General features: G+C 41.8%; 1 protein-coding gene across 1 annotated transcript in view; it reads left to right on the plus strand.

Moving 5' to 3' along the window:
* Positions 1 to 416: 416 nt before the first annotated feature.
* MKL1 (megakaryoblastic leukemia (translocation) 1) overlaps positions 417 to 20,665 on the plus strand; it is a 39,783-nt gene continuing 19,534 nt past the window's right edge. Inside the window, exon 1 of the mRNA XM_015419215.1 lies at positions 417 to 477. Coding sequence (XP_015274701.1) covers positions 471 to 477 — 7 coding nt within the window. The 5' untranslated portion in view covers positions 417 to 470. The remainder of the gene's footprint in view (positions 478 to 20,665) is intronic.

The raw sequence follows: 20,665 nt of genomic DNA on the forward strand, positions 1-20,665 counted from the left end.
TTTTAGCATTAAATGATAGCAACGTGGAGTTCTGATTATACCCCTCAAAATGGTGTCAGTTATTGTGCCCTTTCTTTTTAAAACTTGCATGACTTAGGAAGGGGTTTGGCACTATAGAACATCTTGAGCAACAGGCCCTGTTTTCATACTTTGTGGATTTTTATCAACCTATTAAAACTCTTTGCAACTTCCTCTCTCTCTGCTGTCTGCAGCAGACTACGGAAACCTTGGTGCTTGAGGCTACTTCTGCAATTGCAAGAGTTAGAATTGGGTGGGGATGACAGGGCTTCGGTCCTCCTCTCTAATGTTCTGCAGCTAGAAGAAAATAAAATGAACAGGAAAATGTGCTCTGTAGTGCGGCGCATTATGCTAACCTGTTCTCAACTTATTTTTTTGTCTGCCTCCTCGCAGTGCTACAGTTGAAGCTCCAGCAGCGACGGACACGGGAAGAGCTGGTTAGCCAAGGGATCATGCCTCGTAAGTATAACTTATTTAAATTTTCCTTCCTATCTGAATACACCGTACCTTTATTCAGAGGGAAAGGTATCTTTGTATCTGTTTCAAAATGTCTGTCCTTGTAAAATCCATTCTACTTCTAAGACTTGTATGTAGAATGTGGGAGCCCTGTGCAAATAAAGTTACTCGTAGTTTCTAGAACCAGCACATTAGCATCTGCCTTGTGGAAGTTAGCTGCTGCCCAAAGTAAGAAATAGCTTTGTTTCTTGACACTATGAAGTCTTAAGGGAGGATGTTGCCATGTTTGAAATACCGTGTGTGGGGTAATCTCTTTTCTAGCAGACTTCCTGCCTTGAGCCACTCTCCTTGTCATTCTTGAGCCTGGAGTATAAATACACACATGCTTTGTGAATCCTTGACTGGCAAAGTGTCCACTCCACAAAGCAGCCTTCAATTTCTAATGTTGTGGAACTGCATCAAAGCAAAAACCTGTAGATGGTGGGTTTCGTTGAATGGCGACAAGTCCTGTAGCTGTTGATAGGTAACGTGGGTGATGAAATGAATATACGCAGGGCTACGCAAACCTTTCATACTCTATCTATTTAAACAGTTTCTGGCTTGCACTCTCACAGGGCAACCCTAAGCAGTTACACCCTCCTCTGCCCATGAGAGTCTCTGTGCTTAGAAGGGCACAGCTCTGTTTAGCATTGCACTGTCAGTCTCCTGCTGAAAACCGATTTTCATAGAAATGAACAGTTATGATAGAAGTAGGCCTAAATGTGTCACCTGCATCAGCCACTATAGCATAAGCACATGTGAATCATTTTGGCATTGTCTCCATTTCCCCCGAAGCCTTCACAAAGGCTGTATCCTAGTTACGGTTTCCTTTTCTGAGCAGTCTCTTGCATGGTCACTTACACATGGGCTGAGGAGCCTAGGTTTCAGTCCAAAGTGTGTTGATTCTTCTGAGCACATACTCAATTACAGGATGCTCTATTCTGAACCGTGTGTATCATTTACTAACAGTCCATCCTTAGATGTGTGTTGGTGTATAAGCGCCCCCCCCCCGTGTATTGGGTGGACTGCTGAGGTGCAGGGGATGAGCGTGCAATCTGCATATAGACATACACTGCATTTCCATGGAGTCCTTGTCAGTAAAGGTCAGGGTGGCAGTTTTCAGCACTGGTTTAGCCCCCTCCCATCACACCATTGTTTCCCCCTGCAGCCCTCTGGTAGCTGTGATTGAGAATGATTCACTTCTGTGAACAAAAGTAAAGGGACCCTGGGATGCTGTTTGTATGGATGCTCAGTCTGCCCCTGCTGATCCTGGTAAATGAGATGAAACTCAGTTAGTTCCTATCCCCAGAATTGTATCTCATACTGAAGTCCGTTTCCTTTGTTTCCATGGGAGTCATGGAGGACTGAGTTTCAGCACTGGAAACTGGGATGGTCCTAATCCATGATATAGGAAGTTCAGAATCAAGGCAGTGTTGATGTTTCTGCTACAAAGTGGTCCTGGCTTTCTAACGAGAATGCCTGCATTTCTTTTATCCATGTCTTTCTTGTCCCTCATGGGGAATGTTCAGTTATATCTCTGAACATTCCTTTACCTTGCTTTTCAGAGAGATCAGGTGCTTGATCCTACTGTGTGTCATTTCCATAAATTCTTGCACAAGATAAGGTTATTGCTGAACTGAGGAGTATGAAGTATGAACTCTAATGTCTTGTTTTATTAATATTATAGATTGTTAGCTAGGTTGCTACTGAGAGAGATTTGATAGTCCTTAAGGCACTGACTTCAATGTGGCAGTGTTATCAATTTGATGAACCCTAAAAGACTTAGAAGATCCTGCTTGGTGCTAGGCATGGAGGTGCCCTTTACCACCAGTGCCTTTCATTCATGGAACATTTATATTAGATAATACCACATGTATAGAATTCTACGGATCTGTGTTTCATTTGTGAACATACCTAGAATGCCAGAATGCCTACAAATAGCAGCATTGTAGTCAAAGATTTAATACATTTTGTGCATGCTACAGTTCTACCCTCTTTTGTTATACTTTAACTCAGAGTATTTAGCTTTTTTGGTGTGCCAACAATGAAATGTTCTTTTGCCTTGAATAAACGTGACAGACTTGGGGCTCATACTCAACATAAATAGCCTTGAGCAATAGACAACCATCATTTCCGAATGCATTGCCTCTGTCACCAATAGAAATATTAATCTAAAAGTACATAGAAGGTAAATGTTTTAATACTTCATGATAAGGTCAGAGCATAGCTGCACCATAGGGCTCAGTCACATCATGGGGAAGTTTTATACAAAGTATGCACCATTTTAAGGAACATAAAAATGTTAAATGTTTAGCTACACACTAGAAGAACATGGAATGCTATTTGCCTTTGGTGTTTGACTATAGGTGTTGGAACCATTGGACCTTTTCCTTGTTATGATTTTTTTCCCTTCATACAGTAACCTCGTCTAGACTAGTGTAATACATTCTATATGGGCCCTCAAAGTCAACTTGGAAACTCCAGGTGTTACAGAATACTGCTGCTCAGTTATTATTATCTATGAATCATAGAATCATAGAATCATGGCGTTGAAAGGAACCTCCAGGGTCATTTAGTCCAACCCCCTGCACAATGCAGGAAATTCACAAATACCTCCCCCTCCGCACCCACAGTGACCACTGTCCCATGCCCAGAAGATGACAGAAAACCTCCAGGATCCCTGTCCAAACAGGCCTAGAGAAGAATTGCTTCCTGACCCCAAAGTGGCGATCAGCATTTCCCTGGGTGTGTAAGAAAGGGCCACAAGAACTAAGCACTGAGGCAATCTTTCCTGCCCTCCCTCTCATGATCTGCCTAAGTTCACAGAATCAGCATTGCTGTCAGATGGCCATCTAGCCTCTGTTTGAAAACCTCCAAAGAAGGAGAGCCCACCACCTCCCAAGGAAGCCTGTTCCACTGCAGAACTGCTCTAACTGTCAATAAGTTCTTCCTAATGTTAGCCGAAAACTCTTCTGATTTAATTTCAACCCATTGGTTCTGGTCCAACCTTCTGGGGCAACAGAAAACAACTCTGTGCCATCCTCTATATGACAGCCCTTCAAGTACTTGAAGATGGTGATCATATCACCTCTCAGTCATCTCCTCTACAGGCTGAACATACCCAGCTCCTTCAACCTTCCCTCTTAGGACTTGGTCTCCAGACCCCCTCACCATCTTCATTGCCCTCCTCTGGACATGTTCTATCTTGTCTCTGTCCTTCTTAAATTGTGGTACCCAAAACTGAAATTAAATTGTGGTGCCCAGAACTGAACACAGTACTCCAGGTGAGGTTTAACCAGAGCAGAGTAAAGTGGTACCATCACTTTGCATGATCTGGACACTATACTTCTAGGTGGAGTATGTCTGTTATGCCTATTCCGCAGTCACTCCATTGGTTATCAATCAGTTGCCTGGTTCTGTTCAGGGTACTTGTTATCATGTACAAAGGCCTTCTTGGCCTTGGACCCACATATCCGTAGGACTGCCTCTCTTGCTATGCTCCTCTGCAAAAGTTATACCCACTTTAAATGGGTAAAACAACAGCTGACGGTACCTGAGCTTTTGCAGCCCTTACCTTGTGAAGCCTGCCTGAGCAAGTCAGGAAGGCTCCCACACTTAACATCATTCTGCAAAAACATGCAAAACAGACATGCACAGGATAGCATTTTTATGAAGGCAAAATAGGATTGCCATCTCTTGCACTATTTATTGTGTGCATTTCTTTCTTTTGCTGCCTTGTCTTCTACTTTTGTAATTCATGTCCTGTATTTTTTATGGTATTGTCATGTCTTAATGTGTATTGGTTTGTTTGCATTGTCTTCTGATATTGTCATTCTAGTACTGTTGCATTGTTCTTTGGATGTCTGAAGCTAGAGGTCCCCAAACATTTTGAGTGGGAATTTGGAATTCTGCCCCAGTGTGGTGGAGCCAGCCGCAGAATGGCTGCCACAGGAGGCAGAGCCAACCTAAAAACATCAGGAAGGAAGGTTATGCATAAGCTTTAATAGAAACTCTTCAGCATTTCAGACAGAACCTCTTCTTAACAGGATACCTTTAAAGATGAACATATTGTTTAAAAATCTTTTCTTCCATATACGCAGCTTACCTTCAGTCATGCAGTGAAGGTTCTTGTGGTGTGGTGGCAGCTGCTGCCAAGCAGTGTTTGTTTTTTAAAAAAATCTACACAGCCAATCAGAAGCTGTGCTGGGCAAAGTTACCACCTTGTTGGGTGTGCCACATTGGGCACCCAGCCTTACACTGTTCAAATATATTGTGATTTGCTTTGAGTCATAGCAAAAAGATGGGGTACGAACATAATATTTTTCCTTGATGCATCTACCATGGGCATGGTGTTGAAGGTTACTAGGCATCCTGTTGGTGATATGGTATGCTACATACAATGAAGAGTTCTTTGCATCTCCTTTTCCCTGGGCTCTTGATACATTTCAAAATGCAGTTATCTTCCAAGACAGTATTACAGCATTATATTATAGGGCATGTTTCCCAAGATAATCCCAAGATAAAACCACAGGAGACATCTATCCTGTGTCCAGTTTCAAAACAGACAGCCCTGAGATGCATGTGGTGAGCTCTTCCAGTGTGCATTCTGCAGGTCGTTGGATACTGTCAACACTTGCAAACCACCAGGCAGGCAGGAAATCCTCTGAGACTGATTGTGAAAGCATAGCCTGAGCAAACGCAGGGCTCTTGATAGTTGTAGTCAGGTCTTTCTCCATGTCTTGGGATAGGCAGAATGGAGCTGGGCACAAATAAGGCTGCCCTAGAATGCTTACGCTGCTCTGTAGTGCCCCTTTGTGATTAGTGCAGGAACAACTTTGTTGGGAAGTAGTGACATGTTTCTCAATATTATCACGAGATGCTGCTGTTCAGTTTAAGATCCTTAATGTTATTCACACCTATTTCACCATTCTGTTTGTAACTGAACTTGCAAATGAATAAAATAAAATAAAATGTGCATGCCAAGATTATTGCAGTAGAAAAGAGTAAGAGTCCAGTAGCGCCTTAAAGACTAACACAATTTGTGGTAGGGTATGAGCTTTCGTGAGTCACTGCTCACTTCTTCAGAAGAAGGGACTCATGAAAGCTCATATACTATACCACAGATTTTGTTAGTCTTTAAGGTGCTACTGGACTCTTTTCTACTGCTACAGACAGAATAACATGGCTACCCATTCTTCATCTATGTCCATGGAAGATTATTGCAGTTTACCACCTTAAGGTATCTTATAGCAGGTTGTGTAGAACACTTTGTCTAACATCATTCTTGTCTCTTTCTATTATTTTCTACGTGCTTAATGATGATCCCGTCTTCTTTGTGGAATAGATGTGAATAAATCCTAGGAGCAGTATGGGAAATAATAATGTTTATATTTGGAGATTAAACACAAAAGGCTTCATGTAAAGGCACGTAGGACAGCTTTGAGAGAGTAAGTTCACGTGCTTTTCACTTTGGAGGAAGCTTTGAGCTCACAAAGAGAGACTTTTTGCAGCGTTCATTGAAAAATTTGGATAAATATTTTGGTATTTGGCAACCTTGTGCTTGGAAATATCTGTTGAACTCCCTGAGGAAAACACTGAAACAGGAGGATATCTGGACCTCTTTTGGAGGAAGACTGAGCACTTATTCAAAATAGACTTAAAGGAGTCCTCCCTCTTAAAACTTTTGTATAATTAAGGAGGACTGATATTAATAAAGGGGTTGTGCAATATCTTTTGTGATATATTAAGAGACGATACTTAGATGTTTTGATATATGATTCTTTCTGTGTATTAAGCCTTATATGATAAATAATATATGGTGAATAAATTGTAAAAATATAAAACAAAAAATATATAAAAATTATTTGAGATATTTTGTAATCGTCTGTAGCATGGTATTCTCATGTAGAACGGCTGCAAATGTTTTCCTTCTGTGTTGCAAAGGTTTACTGTTAGATAACATGAAATACCTGAAATAGCAGTGCATCTCATTCTACAGAAATGATGTGCTTTATCCGTTTGGAACCCAACTAAACCAATGCCATAGCAGGGATGCAACAATCCACTGTCATGTAATTTAAATATCAGCAGGGTACATAACTAACAGTAGTTCTTCCATCTCCTAGAAATTTACTGAAAGTGTGTAATCTGTGTGCTACATCTGTGCACTAATCCATAGATTTCCATGACTCCTAAAGCTGTTAACACTCCGAAGCAGATTCTGTTTGTATGTATTTTAAGAGTAAAGTGATAAGCAGCAGTAGTGAGCAATATTAGGCTGTTTCCATTAATTTTATCAACTAAAGGAAGTTCTTTATGCCCTGCTTCCTCACCAGTTTGGTCTGATGGGAAAGATAGCTTAGTTAACATTAAATGTGAACAACAAAGCTATCCTGAACAATGATTTATGCCAAGTTTAATGTACTGAGTGTTCCCATTATACAGGGCAATTCAGGGACCTTTGGCCAAGAAGTAATTTTGTTTTTGATACTACTGCTGTCCTACGAAGCCAAGCCATTTGGTACTTCCTGGTTTAGTCACTCAGGGTCACACATACCAAATGTTACAGGGAGCCTTTTTTTGTGTGTGATGTCTGAGAATGCTGGATGAACAAATGCACAGAAAAAAGAAGGGCAGATTTTTGAAAGCATCTGTGGCAGAACAGTCCTGCTCCGGCCTGCAAGATAACCACTGCCACCACCTGACTCCCAGCTTCCCTTCTAAAGTCTGAGGCCTTGCTTCTGCGTCTCCCACTGCCCAGCGCTTGGTCACCATGTGGCCGTTACTGCCTTGTGCACCACTGGAGGAATAGCCACTTGCCAACTGACTGCCTTCCCCCAGCATCCCTTTTAAAATAGCATTTCCAAGACTGTGGAGGTCTATGTGTTGTAGAGAACCACTACCACCATCAAAAGTTATAAGGTATTTATTAAAGAGAAAATGTTCACAAGCATACTTTTAGCATAGCACCAGATTAAGCAAGGGATTAAAAAAAATAGGTAAAATGCAATTCCTCTGTCCATCTCTCTATACATGCCCTATCAGATGTTAAAATATAGGACAGGCTCTTTAGCTTATAATGTTATAGATCTCTATCGAGTTACCATTACCTTGCAGCTTTCTCTGGCTGTCTAGGGCACCACATGGTAATGGCTACCTCCTTCTGACCTCAGTTAAGAGTTCTGTCTGCTCTGATGGACTCAGCACAAAAAAGGCCTTCATTCTTGCTTCCAGGAGTTTTGTCACCTCTCTTCCTCACCCACTAACCAGGTCAGGCTGGGTCATTGAAGCTTTTCCTGGAGATTATTCCTAGAACTTTTCTAGACTAAAGTCCTCCAAATCTCTGTTCCCTGCTGGGAGAAGGGGGAGAGCTTGACCCACCCATTTATCTCTCCTGCTAGATCTATTAGCATTTGTATGAAAGTGGGCTGAGGTAAGTCTGGAAAGCAATTGAACTGACTTTCCCCTTCCTTTCTGTTCTATGCCCAGAGAGAAAAACCTTTAAAACCTCCTGGTAAAGGTTTTAGTCAGGTCAGCCCTCTACCCCAAAAAGGCATTTCTTCAACATCAAATCTTAGTTGCATAACAAATACAAGCCGTGTTGCATGCACAATCCTTTTTAGACTGTAGTTTCTGTTCCTAGTTTTTTTAAGCAGTGGAGGGATTAGATCCTTTGCAGCCGTAGAGGATCACACTAACAGAGCTCAATTTTTCACAACTACTTCCTACCTCAGCTCTCCGTGAGTGCCAAAAGTTGTTGTGAAGGTTTGGGGGACTAGTATAAGTACAACATGGCTGGCTGCAGCGAGCTGTCTGAAGCAGGCAAATTTGCCTATCTTTTCTTATTATGTCAGTGGGGCCTCCTGCACCTGGGAAAGTGCCTGTGGTGTCAGAGAGAGGTGGTGTTTTATTCATTCATTCATTCATTCATTCATTCAATTTATACCCCACCCTCCCCACCGAGGCAGGTGTAATGTTGTATGTTACCCCCATCTCATTCCAAACAGTTATATGGCTTTATGTCCATGCTGGTCCCCCAGCTCCCAACATTGCCTTTAAAAAAATTCTTATTTTAAAATATATATATTAATTTTGTAAAATTTAGTTTTGAAGCCCCCAAACAGAGAAGAAATTTTTTAAAAATCAACAAATTGTAACAGTGGTAGCAAGTCTACAGATAAGCATCTATCAAGGGTTTCCAAATAAGTAAAAATATTTTAAAAAATATTTTAAAATATCTTCATGTACACAGTTGTCGTATCACAGTTGCTGTATCTAAAGAAGTGAGCAGTGACTCACAAAAGCTCATACCCTGCCACATATTTTGTTCATCTTTTAAGTGCTACTGGACTCTTGCTCTTTTCTACAGTTGTCGTCTGTATGCCATATATTCGAATGTGGATCAGGTTGCAGGGTCCTCAATCTATTGGATTATGGGAAGTGGGCATTTATCTCTCCAGTGTTGTAGACTGGGCTTCTTGGCCTTTTGGCTAAGATTTAAGTGTAGCAGTGCCTGTTTGGTGGTCACAGGCAATCACTTGGGGAAGGTGAAGGTGGGAAGCTACTGCTCCAGAGGTACACCTGTTCTCGTGGCCGCTTGACTCCTTGCTACATCAATAAAGGAATTGTTTACAGTATCTTCCTGCCCATGTTCATAGACTTAGATGAATATCATCTGCTTGGATTGTAATGTTAATCTGCAAAATAGCAAGGAGGCTGCACCTGCATTTGCCCTATTTTACTGCATTTATGCAAACTACTTTCATAGTGGTGAATGCAGTGAAACATTATATCAATTTTTCCCTTGAAGAGAACCCACAGAACCAGCTCTTTAATTGTCAAACCTGAGCCAGGTCATGAATGTCACACTACAACTGATATGTGATTTTGGGCATGGTAGATATTTTAAAAGAAAGATAATATGAAGCCCTTCAGGATAAGATAAAACAAATTTTGCATGGAATGTGTGGTGTTCAGCAATGGTGCTGTCAGGGCTGGACTTTGGGACAGAAGACAAGGGCTCATGGGTTCAACAGGAAGGGTTCTAAAAGCAAGCAGTAGCATTGCATTTGAACTACACATTACCATCACATGCCGAGTCTAAAAGCACCTGGGTGAGTTCGGCCAGATGTTATGGAAAGGAGATCAGTGCATGGCTGCCATTTTCAGTATAACATAGTTTCACCCTAAGCTAATGCAGACAATATTTTGCAGGCTTTTAGTGATCGCACTGTTGCCTGAGACCCTGGCCTTGGACTTTCTAATGCAACAGATGCAGTGAAGGATAAGTACGTCATTTAAAAAAATTCATTCCTGCCATCTGGCAATCAAAGGCGTAAGAATACCTTCATGATGCCGATACATACCTTCACCAGCTTGGTTGATGCCTTGTAATGGATTGAACAAATCCTTCTAAAATCTAATTATACTGTCTGCCCTCCTTATATCTAATGGCAGTCTGTTACATAGATTAACTGTGTATAATCTGCTTTGCCTGAATTTTATGATATCAATAGCGCTTCTTCCCCAGGTCTATATATGACTCCTTTAAATATGCATGTACTAGTGCAAAGCCCTGTGTTGCAAACTAGTCCTTCTCTACTAATCGTTTCTGTTGTCTACCTATCATTAAGTTCTTTGGGTTAGGAAATTCGTCAGTCTTTAGAAAAAATGTTTGTTCAATTTCTTATCCATGTGGGTAGTAATACCATTAATTAACTCCAGTAGATTGCAGTATGGCTTCTGTCCACAGACAGTATGCTATTACTTAACAAATTAGATTAATTTTTGATGGATTTTTCTTTCCTGTCTTTCCAGAGAATCTATACAAGGTGGCTTACAAATTAAAACATAACAACCCCAGCTGGAGCAGAAAAACAGCACATAACATTGGGCAGCTTAAACTTTGCCTCTTAAAATAGTTCTCAGGCTAGAATAGCAGCCTCTAAAAATGATGTAAAAAGATCAAACCCAAATTAAAAACCTTAGGTGAGAAGAAGCAATTTGGCCCACTGCCTAAAAGACAGGAGGTTAAGGTGCCAGGCAAGCCTCAAGGGGAAGGATGTTCCTTGGGCAAGATGCCACCTCTGGAAAGGACCACTTTGTAGTTGCCATCGGTCTCATCTGTGAAGGTGGGGGGGGGGCACAGAGAGCAGGGCTTGCAAGGGAAGATCTTAACTGGTGGGCTGCATAGTAGGGGAGGTGACATTCCTTCGAGTATCCTGACTCCAAACCCTATAGAGCTTTAACGTTAAGAACCAGAACTTTGAATGGTGTCTGGAAACAGAGGGGGCACTTCCAGCAGGTGATCTGATCCTGTAAGCTACCTTGGGTCAGTGTTGAAGACAGATGTGATGGAAATGTTTGAATAAATGTGTATAGGTAGTTTAGCCAGCTTTTTATTTTTGCTGCAATAAATGAATGGGTTATTCCTAAAGCAGCATATTTTTAAAAATAATATGACAAATACATAGGGGGGGAATTAATTGTGAGCACCAAAGGAACCACGAGTGAACATTTTAGTATTAAGCACCTAATAAATATACAATTAATAGCACATGTGCTGTGGATCAATACCAACCAGTTGTGAATTCTCTATACATATTAAATAGGTATACAGTAAATAAATACCAAGGGCATAATAGATTAGTCTAAAATAATACATTCCTAAGCGCTAAATTGTCCCAACATGTTTCTTGTATTAATTATAGGTGTGATTACCTCATTAAATTGACTACACCCATATCTAAATAAAATTACAGTTCAGTATAAAATTAAAGTTAGGTGTGGAGCATTAATTTATTATATTTACTACCAAGACAGACCAAACTTCATTAAGTTTTCTGTTTTTAAGGGTTTTAACCATTTTCACTAAAGAAATCTATAGATTTCCATTGTTAGGGGAGATTTGTGACTTTCTGTGTCTCATAAAAAGCAATTTGCCTATAGTTAGTGCATTCAGTACTACGTCTTAATCATTCTTGGGTATTTTAATTTTTGCACAGTTAAGAAGGAAGAATTCTTTTTCAAAATATATTTCTACACATTGAATTTCCACCATCATATTGTTCACCATTTGCCCCAAAGCAGCCCCATTACTTGCCCATATAAAACCATTACCAGTATTTTGCCTTTCTTGCAAAGCCCTGTCTGTCAACAAAATAGGAGCACTACAAAGCAGAAACTTTAAATTTGGAATGAATATCTTAAACATTAATTGGACCAAGGAAACTTATATCTGGATAGTAAGCATTAGCTTCAGACGTGTCTTCAAGTTTTTCTCCATAATCTTGAAGATCAATTTTTTTTTAACTGAAAACTGAAAATGACAGTTATTTTCTCAACAGTAATTCAGAGTGGGTTACTGCAGTTCATAAATATGGCTGCTTGCATCTAGATTACGTTTTGAAGCTTTGTGCTGGAAAAAGTTTCTTGGCCTCATAACTGACATGGTATAATTGTTTGACAGTTCCAGGCCGTTTGTTATGTACTTTTTAGGCAGCCAAGAAAAATGTACACTGTTTAGTTAGTTTGGATGAAGTCTGATACTGCTGCAGTGATCCTTTTCAGATATGTTTTCCTTCCAAGAGAATGTTAGGGGGAAGTAAAGAGAGACTTGTTCCCTTTTGGCATTTTCAGAGGTCAAATATGAAAGTTCTGTACTTTGTCTTAGTGCCAGCGCTGGGGAGAAATACAAACTAGAGTGTTTCTCTGGAGAAATACCCGCAAGAGATTATGATGAATCCAACTACAAACTGCCTTTGGGATATACACTAAAAGATCAGCATGGTTATTTATGTATATATATATTTACTTTGAAAATTTTTATGCCACCTCTCCAGGAAACTGGCCCCAGGCGGCTTACAATATAAAATGTCACAAATCTATTGAAACCCAGTATTCAAAAGCACAGCCAGACTGTAAAACCACACCAAACATGGAAATTTTTTAAAAGGGTGATAAATATTGTTCTGGCTAAAACAGACTGTAAAACAATGCTTATTTATTTATTTTTTCAAAACCTTAATTAGGAGCCTGGATGAACAGAAAGATTACCCTAAAAGAAAGCAGTGTAGGCCTCAAGAGGAACGGCATTTAATAGACAAGGTGCCACCATTAGAAAAGCCCTTTCTCTAGTTGCCACCCGCCTTACTTCTAAAAGAAGGGGCAAACAGAGCAGGGCTTTTGCAGAGAACATGGCAGACCATGGCAGTATGGTTAGTCATCATTCCTTTTTGTTGCTCAGACTACTGAGGAAATTGCATGCCTTGTTGTGGTATATAACAAATTCTAGAGAAGTAGCACTGAAGCTTCTCCCAACTGTCACCATGCATGCATCAGGTAGATATTCTTGGGTCCTGTATTCTCTCTTAAACCCTGCAGGGAAAGCACATAAGCTGCATATCAAGGGGGAGGGGCACATAGTGGAGGCATCTTGAGGAGGGTCCTTTGGCACCTCTTTCCAGCCACCTAGCCTTATGTGTAAGTCAGAAGAATAGCAAAACTCTTAAACATTGTCTCATGCATGTTGTGAATCACTAGTCTAATTCTGAATTTTGAACTCAAAAGCTGTTATGAATAAAAATGTGTACATGGAAACATAAAGTTCATCTTCATGTCTTCTGTGCAGGCACACATGGGACTGCATCAGAGCAGGCCTGCCATGGAAAAGTTTTCTACAAGCTTCTAGAATTCTACAGCTGAGTGCTCCCCTTACCCTCAGCACTACAGAGCTCAGACTCTGTTCCCCTCCAAACAATCATGTGACGAGGGGTTGGGAGGAGCACTCTTCTGCCGCTGTTGAGAAAGGACATTCTACAGTGTTTCTTACCTCAGGTGATTTATCTCAGGAGATTAACATCAAATAGTAGGTTTTCTTCCTACAGAATTCTTTCCATTCCTCTCTTGAATGAACAGGGATGACTATTTTCAAGACATGCCACTCTTGTGGCACTAAAATGGCACAGAATGATGAGCGTACTCAGTGCCTTATATGCTTGAGGGAAGGCCATAACACCTCTTTGTGTAGAACGTGGTCTCCTCACCCCCAAAGTTGAAAGCTGTGTTGTGGGAGCGATCTCTTGGGGTTCCAAAATCCATGGATTCCCCTCAGAAATGGACCAGGACTTCCTCAGTGGTGTCAGTCCCTGTTAAAAAACCAGAGACATCAGACCAAAGCCTGAGACCAGCATCTGAACTGCTGGTAAAAAAGGCGAAGAAAAAAATCCAAAAACATCTTCTACTGTTGCTCCCAAGGCACTCAACTCCAAGACCCGATCAAAATATCTGATTCTGGAGTTGACACAATGTATAGAATTGACCTCACCACAGCACCACTCACCAGCGTCGACTTGAAGTCAACAATCCAACTCTCTTTGACGATCATCAGTGACATCTGATTGCTGATCGAGGTCACTTCGGCGTCGAAGTCCTTATTCTCAATGCTGACGCAGCTCTTCGAATGTGAGTGCAACTCAGTTTTGACGACCACACAAACCGTCACTGTTTCTGATGTTTAGAGGTAGCAGTCTTCAGATGATGATGATGTTGAATTTGTTCCTTCAACTCCAAAGATAGCTTTGACAAAGCATTCTTCACACTCTGAGGTCTGTGACACCCCAGACACCCAATTGGGGCTACCCATTTCAGTGGGGCCATATTCCCCCCTGGTTCATGCCTGCTTGGTACCAGTGGAACCCAGTTTCCAGGAGGTTGAAGTCAAACACCTCCTTGACACCCATGGTCATCTAGAACAGTGGTGTTGAACTCATTTGTTACGAGGCCCGGATCTAAGATAAATGTCACTTTGTCAGGCCAGGTCATGTGTGCCATAAAACATAATGCCGGGTACTGAAGATATAAACTGTATAAAGGACAGCAGCTGGTAAGCTCTAAATTGGTGTATGCTTACTGCAAAGCCCCATGGGCTGGGAGAAGAGTCCAGAGGAATACCCATATGGGCAGACTGGAGACCCAGCAGTGCAGCACTGGGCAGATGCTCCCACACTGCTTGACAACAGCAGATGAGGTTGTTCTGCCATGTTGAAGCCACAATTGGAGTTTCCTGTGCCCTCCCTTGCACTAGCTGTTTGTGGGCCGCATAAGAGCTCTGGACGGGCCAGTTCCGCCCCCTGGGCCTTATGTTTGATGCCCCTGATCTAGAAGATCTCAATCCTCTGAAAGCCACCATTCCACTCATGAATCTACGGAGCCTTCTGCATACCCAGAGACCTTGACAGAGCATCTTTCTGACTCTGAATCAGAGCCGACTTTTATGCCATCACCAGATGAGAATGTTGGGAATTCCCACATCGGTGTCCCCTACTGAAGACCTTAGACTTTACTCTGAACAGTTAATAGGAATGGTGAAAGCCTTACATATACTTCTCCTAAATCAACAGAGGAGGATTCCATTATGGACATTCTATATTCCTCAGACTTAGGGCCCATAACTATACCTATGCTGAAGGAGATCCAAGACATTCCTAAGACAATTTTCAGTTCAATCTTCCACCAAACGAGTGGAACATTTACATGAGATCAAGGAGGAGGGTTCTGAATTCCTCTTATCATCATCATCCACCTAATCCTATGTTTACAGAGGTCCTTCCCTTTAAACGACTAGGTGGAGTGTGCTCCTCCCTTCTCGACAAAGAGGGATGCAAATTAGATATATTAGGCCTTAAGGTTTATATCTCTGGGGCTTTGGGACTTCGTATAGCCAATTTTAAAGCTGTTATGGCCCATTACCACATCCACTTTAGGGATCAAATGACCCAGTATGTTGAATCCCTGCCAGTGGACAAGAAAGATCATGCTAAGACCATCCAATCAGAAGGTCTAAAGCTAACTAAGCAGGAACTCAATGCTTCAAGGCATGTAGCAGATGCCCTTAGTAAACCTACAGCCTCAACTATTGTTATTAGAAGACACTTTTGGCTATGGGCTTCCCCTCTACCCCCAAACTCTACGGCTCGAGTGGAAGATCTCCCCTTTGAGGGGAAGACACTATTTAGTGAGCAAACCGACGAGGTCCTGGAGAAAACTCGTAAAAATAGATTCACAGCAAGATCTTTGGGCATAACTGCCCAACAACTGGCAGCCTTTAAGTCCAGGTTTTCCCCCCGGCATACCCAACAACCTCCTTTCAGAAAAGGGTATAGATTTCATCCTGCCAACAACCAACAATATTGTACCCAATACAGCTCACATTCTCAATTTAGAAAACAGCAGCCTAGACAGAGATGGCATCATGGACATTCCCCCAAAGACCCTTTGTCAAAAGGTAGGGCCCAGCAATGGCTAACTGCACCTCAGTTTGCAGCTAGACTTGTTTCGTTTGAACAACGTTGGTCTATTATTAAAGATGATGTTTGAGTTTTAAAAATAATAAAAGTTTGGTTGTTTTTTCGAATTTAAATCTGTACCTGTACCAGTTATAGACCCATTTCATCCCCTCATGATGTACTTCTGCAACAGGAAGTTCAACAGCTCCTGTATAAAGATGCAGTTCGAATAGTTCCCACCTGGGAACAAGGTGATGGCTTCTATTCAAATTATTATCCGGTAAAAAAAGAAAGACAGGGGCATGAGGCCCATCCTAGACCTCCAACAACTTAACAAGTATTTACACATCCATAAATTCTGTATGGTGACCCTGGAAGACATATTTCCTTTCATTGATAAAGAGTGCTGGTTTGCCATCCTTGTTTTAAAGGACACATATTTCCGTATTTCCATTCAGGACAATCATAAAATATTCTTATGTTTCAGATTGGCAGGTCACTCCTATGAGTATTCTGTGCTCCCTTTTGGTTTGACCAAGTACTTTTCAGCATTTATCGCCTTTCTCAGATTAAGGGGCTGCTCTTTTTATCCATTTCCAGATGACTGGCTCCTCGTTGCAAGTTCCAGAGATCAGCTAGTATCCCACACTTCCCTCACAGTAAACACACTAGAATGGTTAGGGGTACTCATACATTTTAAAAAGTCCACTCTGACATCCAATCAGGAAATTGAGTTCATAGGAGCGAGGCTCAATTCAGTCTCCCACAGGGTTTATCTCCCAGTACCTAAGGCTAAGGCCATATAACAGTTGGTTTCTCCTTTCTCTCACACACATTTCCAGAAAGCGCTGCGTATCCTGAAACTTTTGGGGTTAATGCTCTCCACCACAGTAGCGATCCAACATGTGAGCCTTTGTACGCGCCTTCTGCAAAATTGGTTCCTGAGACACTTTAGAATGGGAACAGACCCACAATGGGAGCAATTCTCCATTCCTAGGGTGATCATTTGCTCATTGTCCTGGTGGTCTCCAGATGACAACCTTCTAAAAGGTGTAGCTTTATCCCCTCCTGATCCTGACCTCCATCTGTATATAGATGCCTCCTTAAAGGTATGCGGAGCTCATTGTGATTCCATCTCTATTAACAGTGTAACTGAAGTGAAACTCCATATAAACATGTTAAAGATTAGAGCAGTTAGATATGCCATTGCTTCTCTGAAGACAGGCCTACTGTCCATGGACCACATGGCCATTAAATTTTACATCAACAAATGGGGATGGGCTCCCTGAGATTATTCAGAGAGGTTTCCCTCCTTTGGGAACAAGCCATCCAAAACAGGATACACATCATGGCCATATATGTGCTGGGGCAAGACAATACCCTAGCGGACTTCAGCTCCACCCAAACGTGGTCTATGCACATGAAGTATCTCTGCCCAATTTTTCAAACTTGGGGCTGCCCCGACATAGATCTTATTTGCATCAGAGATCAATGCAAAATGCCAGATCTTTTGCTCCGGATCTCCACAATCGACCAGTCATTAGGGGATGCGTTCCTCCTCCATAGGTCTCGTGCCCTATACTATGCCTTTCCACCTTTCCCACTTCTTCAGAAAGTAGTAATGAAACTCAAATCAGACAGGACAACTTGCATTCTCATAGTTCCACTTTGACCAAGACAGTCATGGTTCCCATGCTGCAAAGCCTCTTCGGGGGCCGAGTTATTCCCCTATCTGTAGTCCAAGACATCATTTACGTAGGACATCAACGACACTATGATGTAGAAATGCTACACCTACGCACATGGTACATTTCTCTGTAGAACACTGCTCCAACAAAGTAGCCGACTTTTTACTTTTCTCCTGTAACCAGCTACATGGAAGTTCTACAGATCTAAGTGGAAGCATTTCACAGCTTGGGCAACAGACAGAAAAATTAAACCTGAATTCTGCCCCTTGGCAGAGATTTTTGAATACCTCCTTTCATTGCTAGACACAGGGCTATCTACTTCCTCTATTAAAGTTCACTTGGTGACTATATCTGTGTTCCATTTTGGTGTGGATTCTAAACCTGTGTTTTCAAATGCACTTTCAAAAAGTTTTATGAAAGGTTTGCTCAATTTATACCCTCCTGTAAAAACCCCGCTCCCTCAATGGAGCTTATCTCACGTACTTTCCCAGTTAATACATAAACCGTTTGAACCGATGACTTCATGTGATCTTTCTTCCCTATCCTATGAAACAACTTTCCTAGTTACAATTACGTTGTCACGCGGGGTGGTCAAACTGAGAGCACTGAGGCATGATGCCCTTTCTTTTTTTAAAAAAATATTATTTTATTACATACAACATACAATAAAAAATATTGATACAGTAACAACAAAAAGGAGAAATTAACTTTCCAAACAGTATCTTGTTGACATACATAACAACTATAGCTACATCAAACTAATAGATAACTAACATCAAAACTAAAAGTTATACAATATCAGTAACCCGCAATTCAACCTAATGAAACATGTATAGTGGCAAGGCATTTGTCCAAGGATTACGTGGCCTGGCATGATGCCCTTTTTCTTGGATTCCACAAGGACAAGGTTGTCTTGAGACCCAGTCTTGAATTTACTCCAAAGGTAGTCTCTCAGTTCCACTTGTTGCAGGACATAGTTTTACCAGGGTTTTTTCCTAATCCTCAATCCCCAGCTGAACAAGCAATGCGCACACTAGACGCGAGGAGGGCATTATTATTTTATTTGGATCATTCATAGTCTTTTCATAAAGACACCAACCTTTTCAACTCTTTTGCTGAACCAAACAAGGGAAAAGCAGTCTCTGCACAAACTCTTTATAGGTGGGTAATGGCTGCCATAAAAATTTCTTATGATGCAGCCCATTTAGAATGCTTGTTTCCCCTGAAGGCGCACTCGACCAGAGTTCAAGCATCCTCTGCAGCCTTCCTAGCCGCCCTTGACATCACAGAGATCTGCAAAGCAGCGACTTGGTCCTCACTGTCAATGTTCATTAAGCACTTCTGCATCGATGTGGACTCCAGGAAGGACTTGGCTGTGGGGAAAGCAGTGCTGCAGTCACTATTGTGTTAATTGGCCCACACCCACTTCCCTGATAAGCCAGTTTGCTAATCTCCCATGTGGAACTGCACAGAAGACACAAAGATGAAAACATGGTTGCACTTACCTGTAACTTATGTTCATCGAGAGTCTTCTGTGCAGGCACACATCCCTCCCTCTTTCCCTACTATGGGCTCTACTCAGTATTCTTAATCTCCATGGTGGTGGAAAGAAGGACTGAGGGAAGAGTGCTCCCTGTCAAAAGATCACTTAGCCCAGCCCAGGCCAAATTTTGTTACAGGGCTGCAACACAAAAGTACAAAACCCTGCGATGTGATTGTTCACACACCAGTCTGCTAGTCTGCCACCAGCCCCTTTAACTAATCTAATAGTCAGAAGCCAAAGGGCAAAGCTTCTAACCCTCCTGAGTCTAAATCAGAAAGTCCACCCTGCAAGGAAGGCTCATAGAAGGAGTTTCTCACAAAAGACAAATTACACTGGTAGGTGTTCAGCCAGTGTCGGCTCTGGATTTAGACTTGAGGATTGTGAAAGCAAATGACCACAAAAGTAAATTGAAATATATTTGTATTAAGGTGCAAGAATACTTCAAGCGGAAACAAAAGATAAAAATAAGAAATCTAGAGTTTTAAAGGCTAGCTAAAATTGTAATACACCGGTTCCAAGCTACAATATATTACTGATTCTCAGATGGAAGTTCCAGTGATCCAAAGTGGCTCTACTCCTGAGTCACCACAGGCCAGAGCTGTTTGGCCCATGCAAACAAGTATCCAAGATTGCTGAAAGTGAGCAAGAAGATGTCTAAATGGCTGGGTCTCAGGTAGCCATGATTAAGCTGAGGATAGACGAACATCTCATGTCTTTATGGGTAAAGGGACCCTTGCGGTTCCAGGCCTATGAACCAGTAAGGTCTCTAAGTGATGACACGTAGCCTAAGTGCTGAACCAATGGCTGAACAGGTGATGTAAATGGTGGTCTGGCCTGGGAGGAAGGAACAAAGCCAATGTGCAGCTTCCCACAAGTGCAAATCATGGGCCCAATTGAAAGGAATGTGGCTAATTGGAAAGCTGGTACCAGGCTTCACACTTCCTTCTGCAGGTGCTGTTATCTCAGCTGTACAAGGTCACTGTGTTCTTTTTCAGCAAGGCAGTTTTGAACTCTGTTTAACTCACAAGCAGGCCGCATTCGAAGCCTGAACCAAACCTTGGTTCCCTTAAAATTCTGTTCAGATTCAAAGTTCTTTACACTCCCCCCACCCCTCATCATGTGATTGTGTGGGCAGAAACAGTCTGAGCTCTGTAGTGACAAGAGGAGGGGGAGCACTCAGCTGTAAAACTCTAGAAGCTTGTAGAAAACTTCTCCACAGCAGGTCTGTTTTCTCCTTGAGTATACACTGTTCAGATGGGAGAAAATAGGATTCAAAAGTTTAAAGGAAGAGTCAGTTGTAGTTTATCTCAGTGGCTTTTTAGGCCCTCTGGGGGTGCCTGCTGGATCACAGTCCAGCATCTGCATTCGCTAGTGAAGGCTTTTAAAGTCTGGGAATGGGTTTAAACCAAGGTATAACGGTTGAACTGTTTGGCCCTGGTTAGTACTTCAGCGGGAGACAACCAAGGAAGTCCAGCGTTGCTATGCAGAGGCAGGCAGTGGAAACCCATTGCCTTGAAAAGCATATGGGGTCACCACTAATGTTCCCTCTAAGCTGTGGAGTCTTCTGAGCAAGAATTGTACTTTGTGAGCTATTGGCATTAAAGTTGTGAGCGAGTGATTTGGCCACTACATAAGTT

This window comes from Gekko japonicus, unplaced genomic scaffold (genome assembly GCF_001447785.1).
Source record: "Gekko japonicus isolate JY-2015 unplaced genomic scaffold, Gekko_japonicus_V1.1 scaffold37, whole genome shotgun sequence".
In the NCBI taxonomy this organism is placed as follows: domain Eukaryota; kingdom Metazoa; phylum Chordata; class Lepidosauria; order Squamata; family Gekkonidae; genus Gekko; species Gekko japonicus.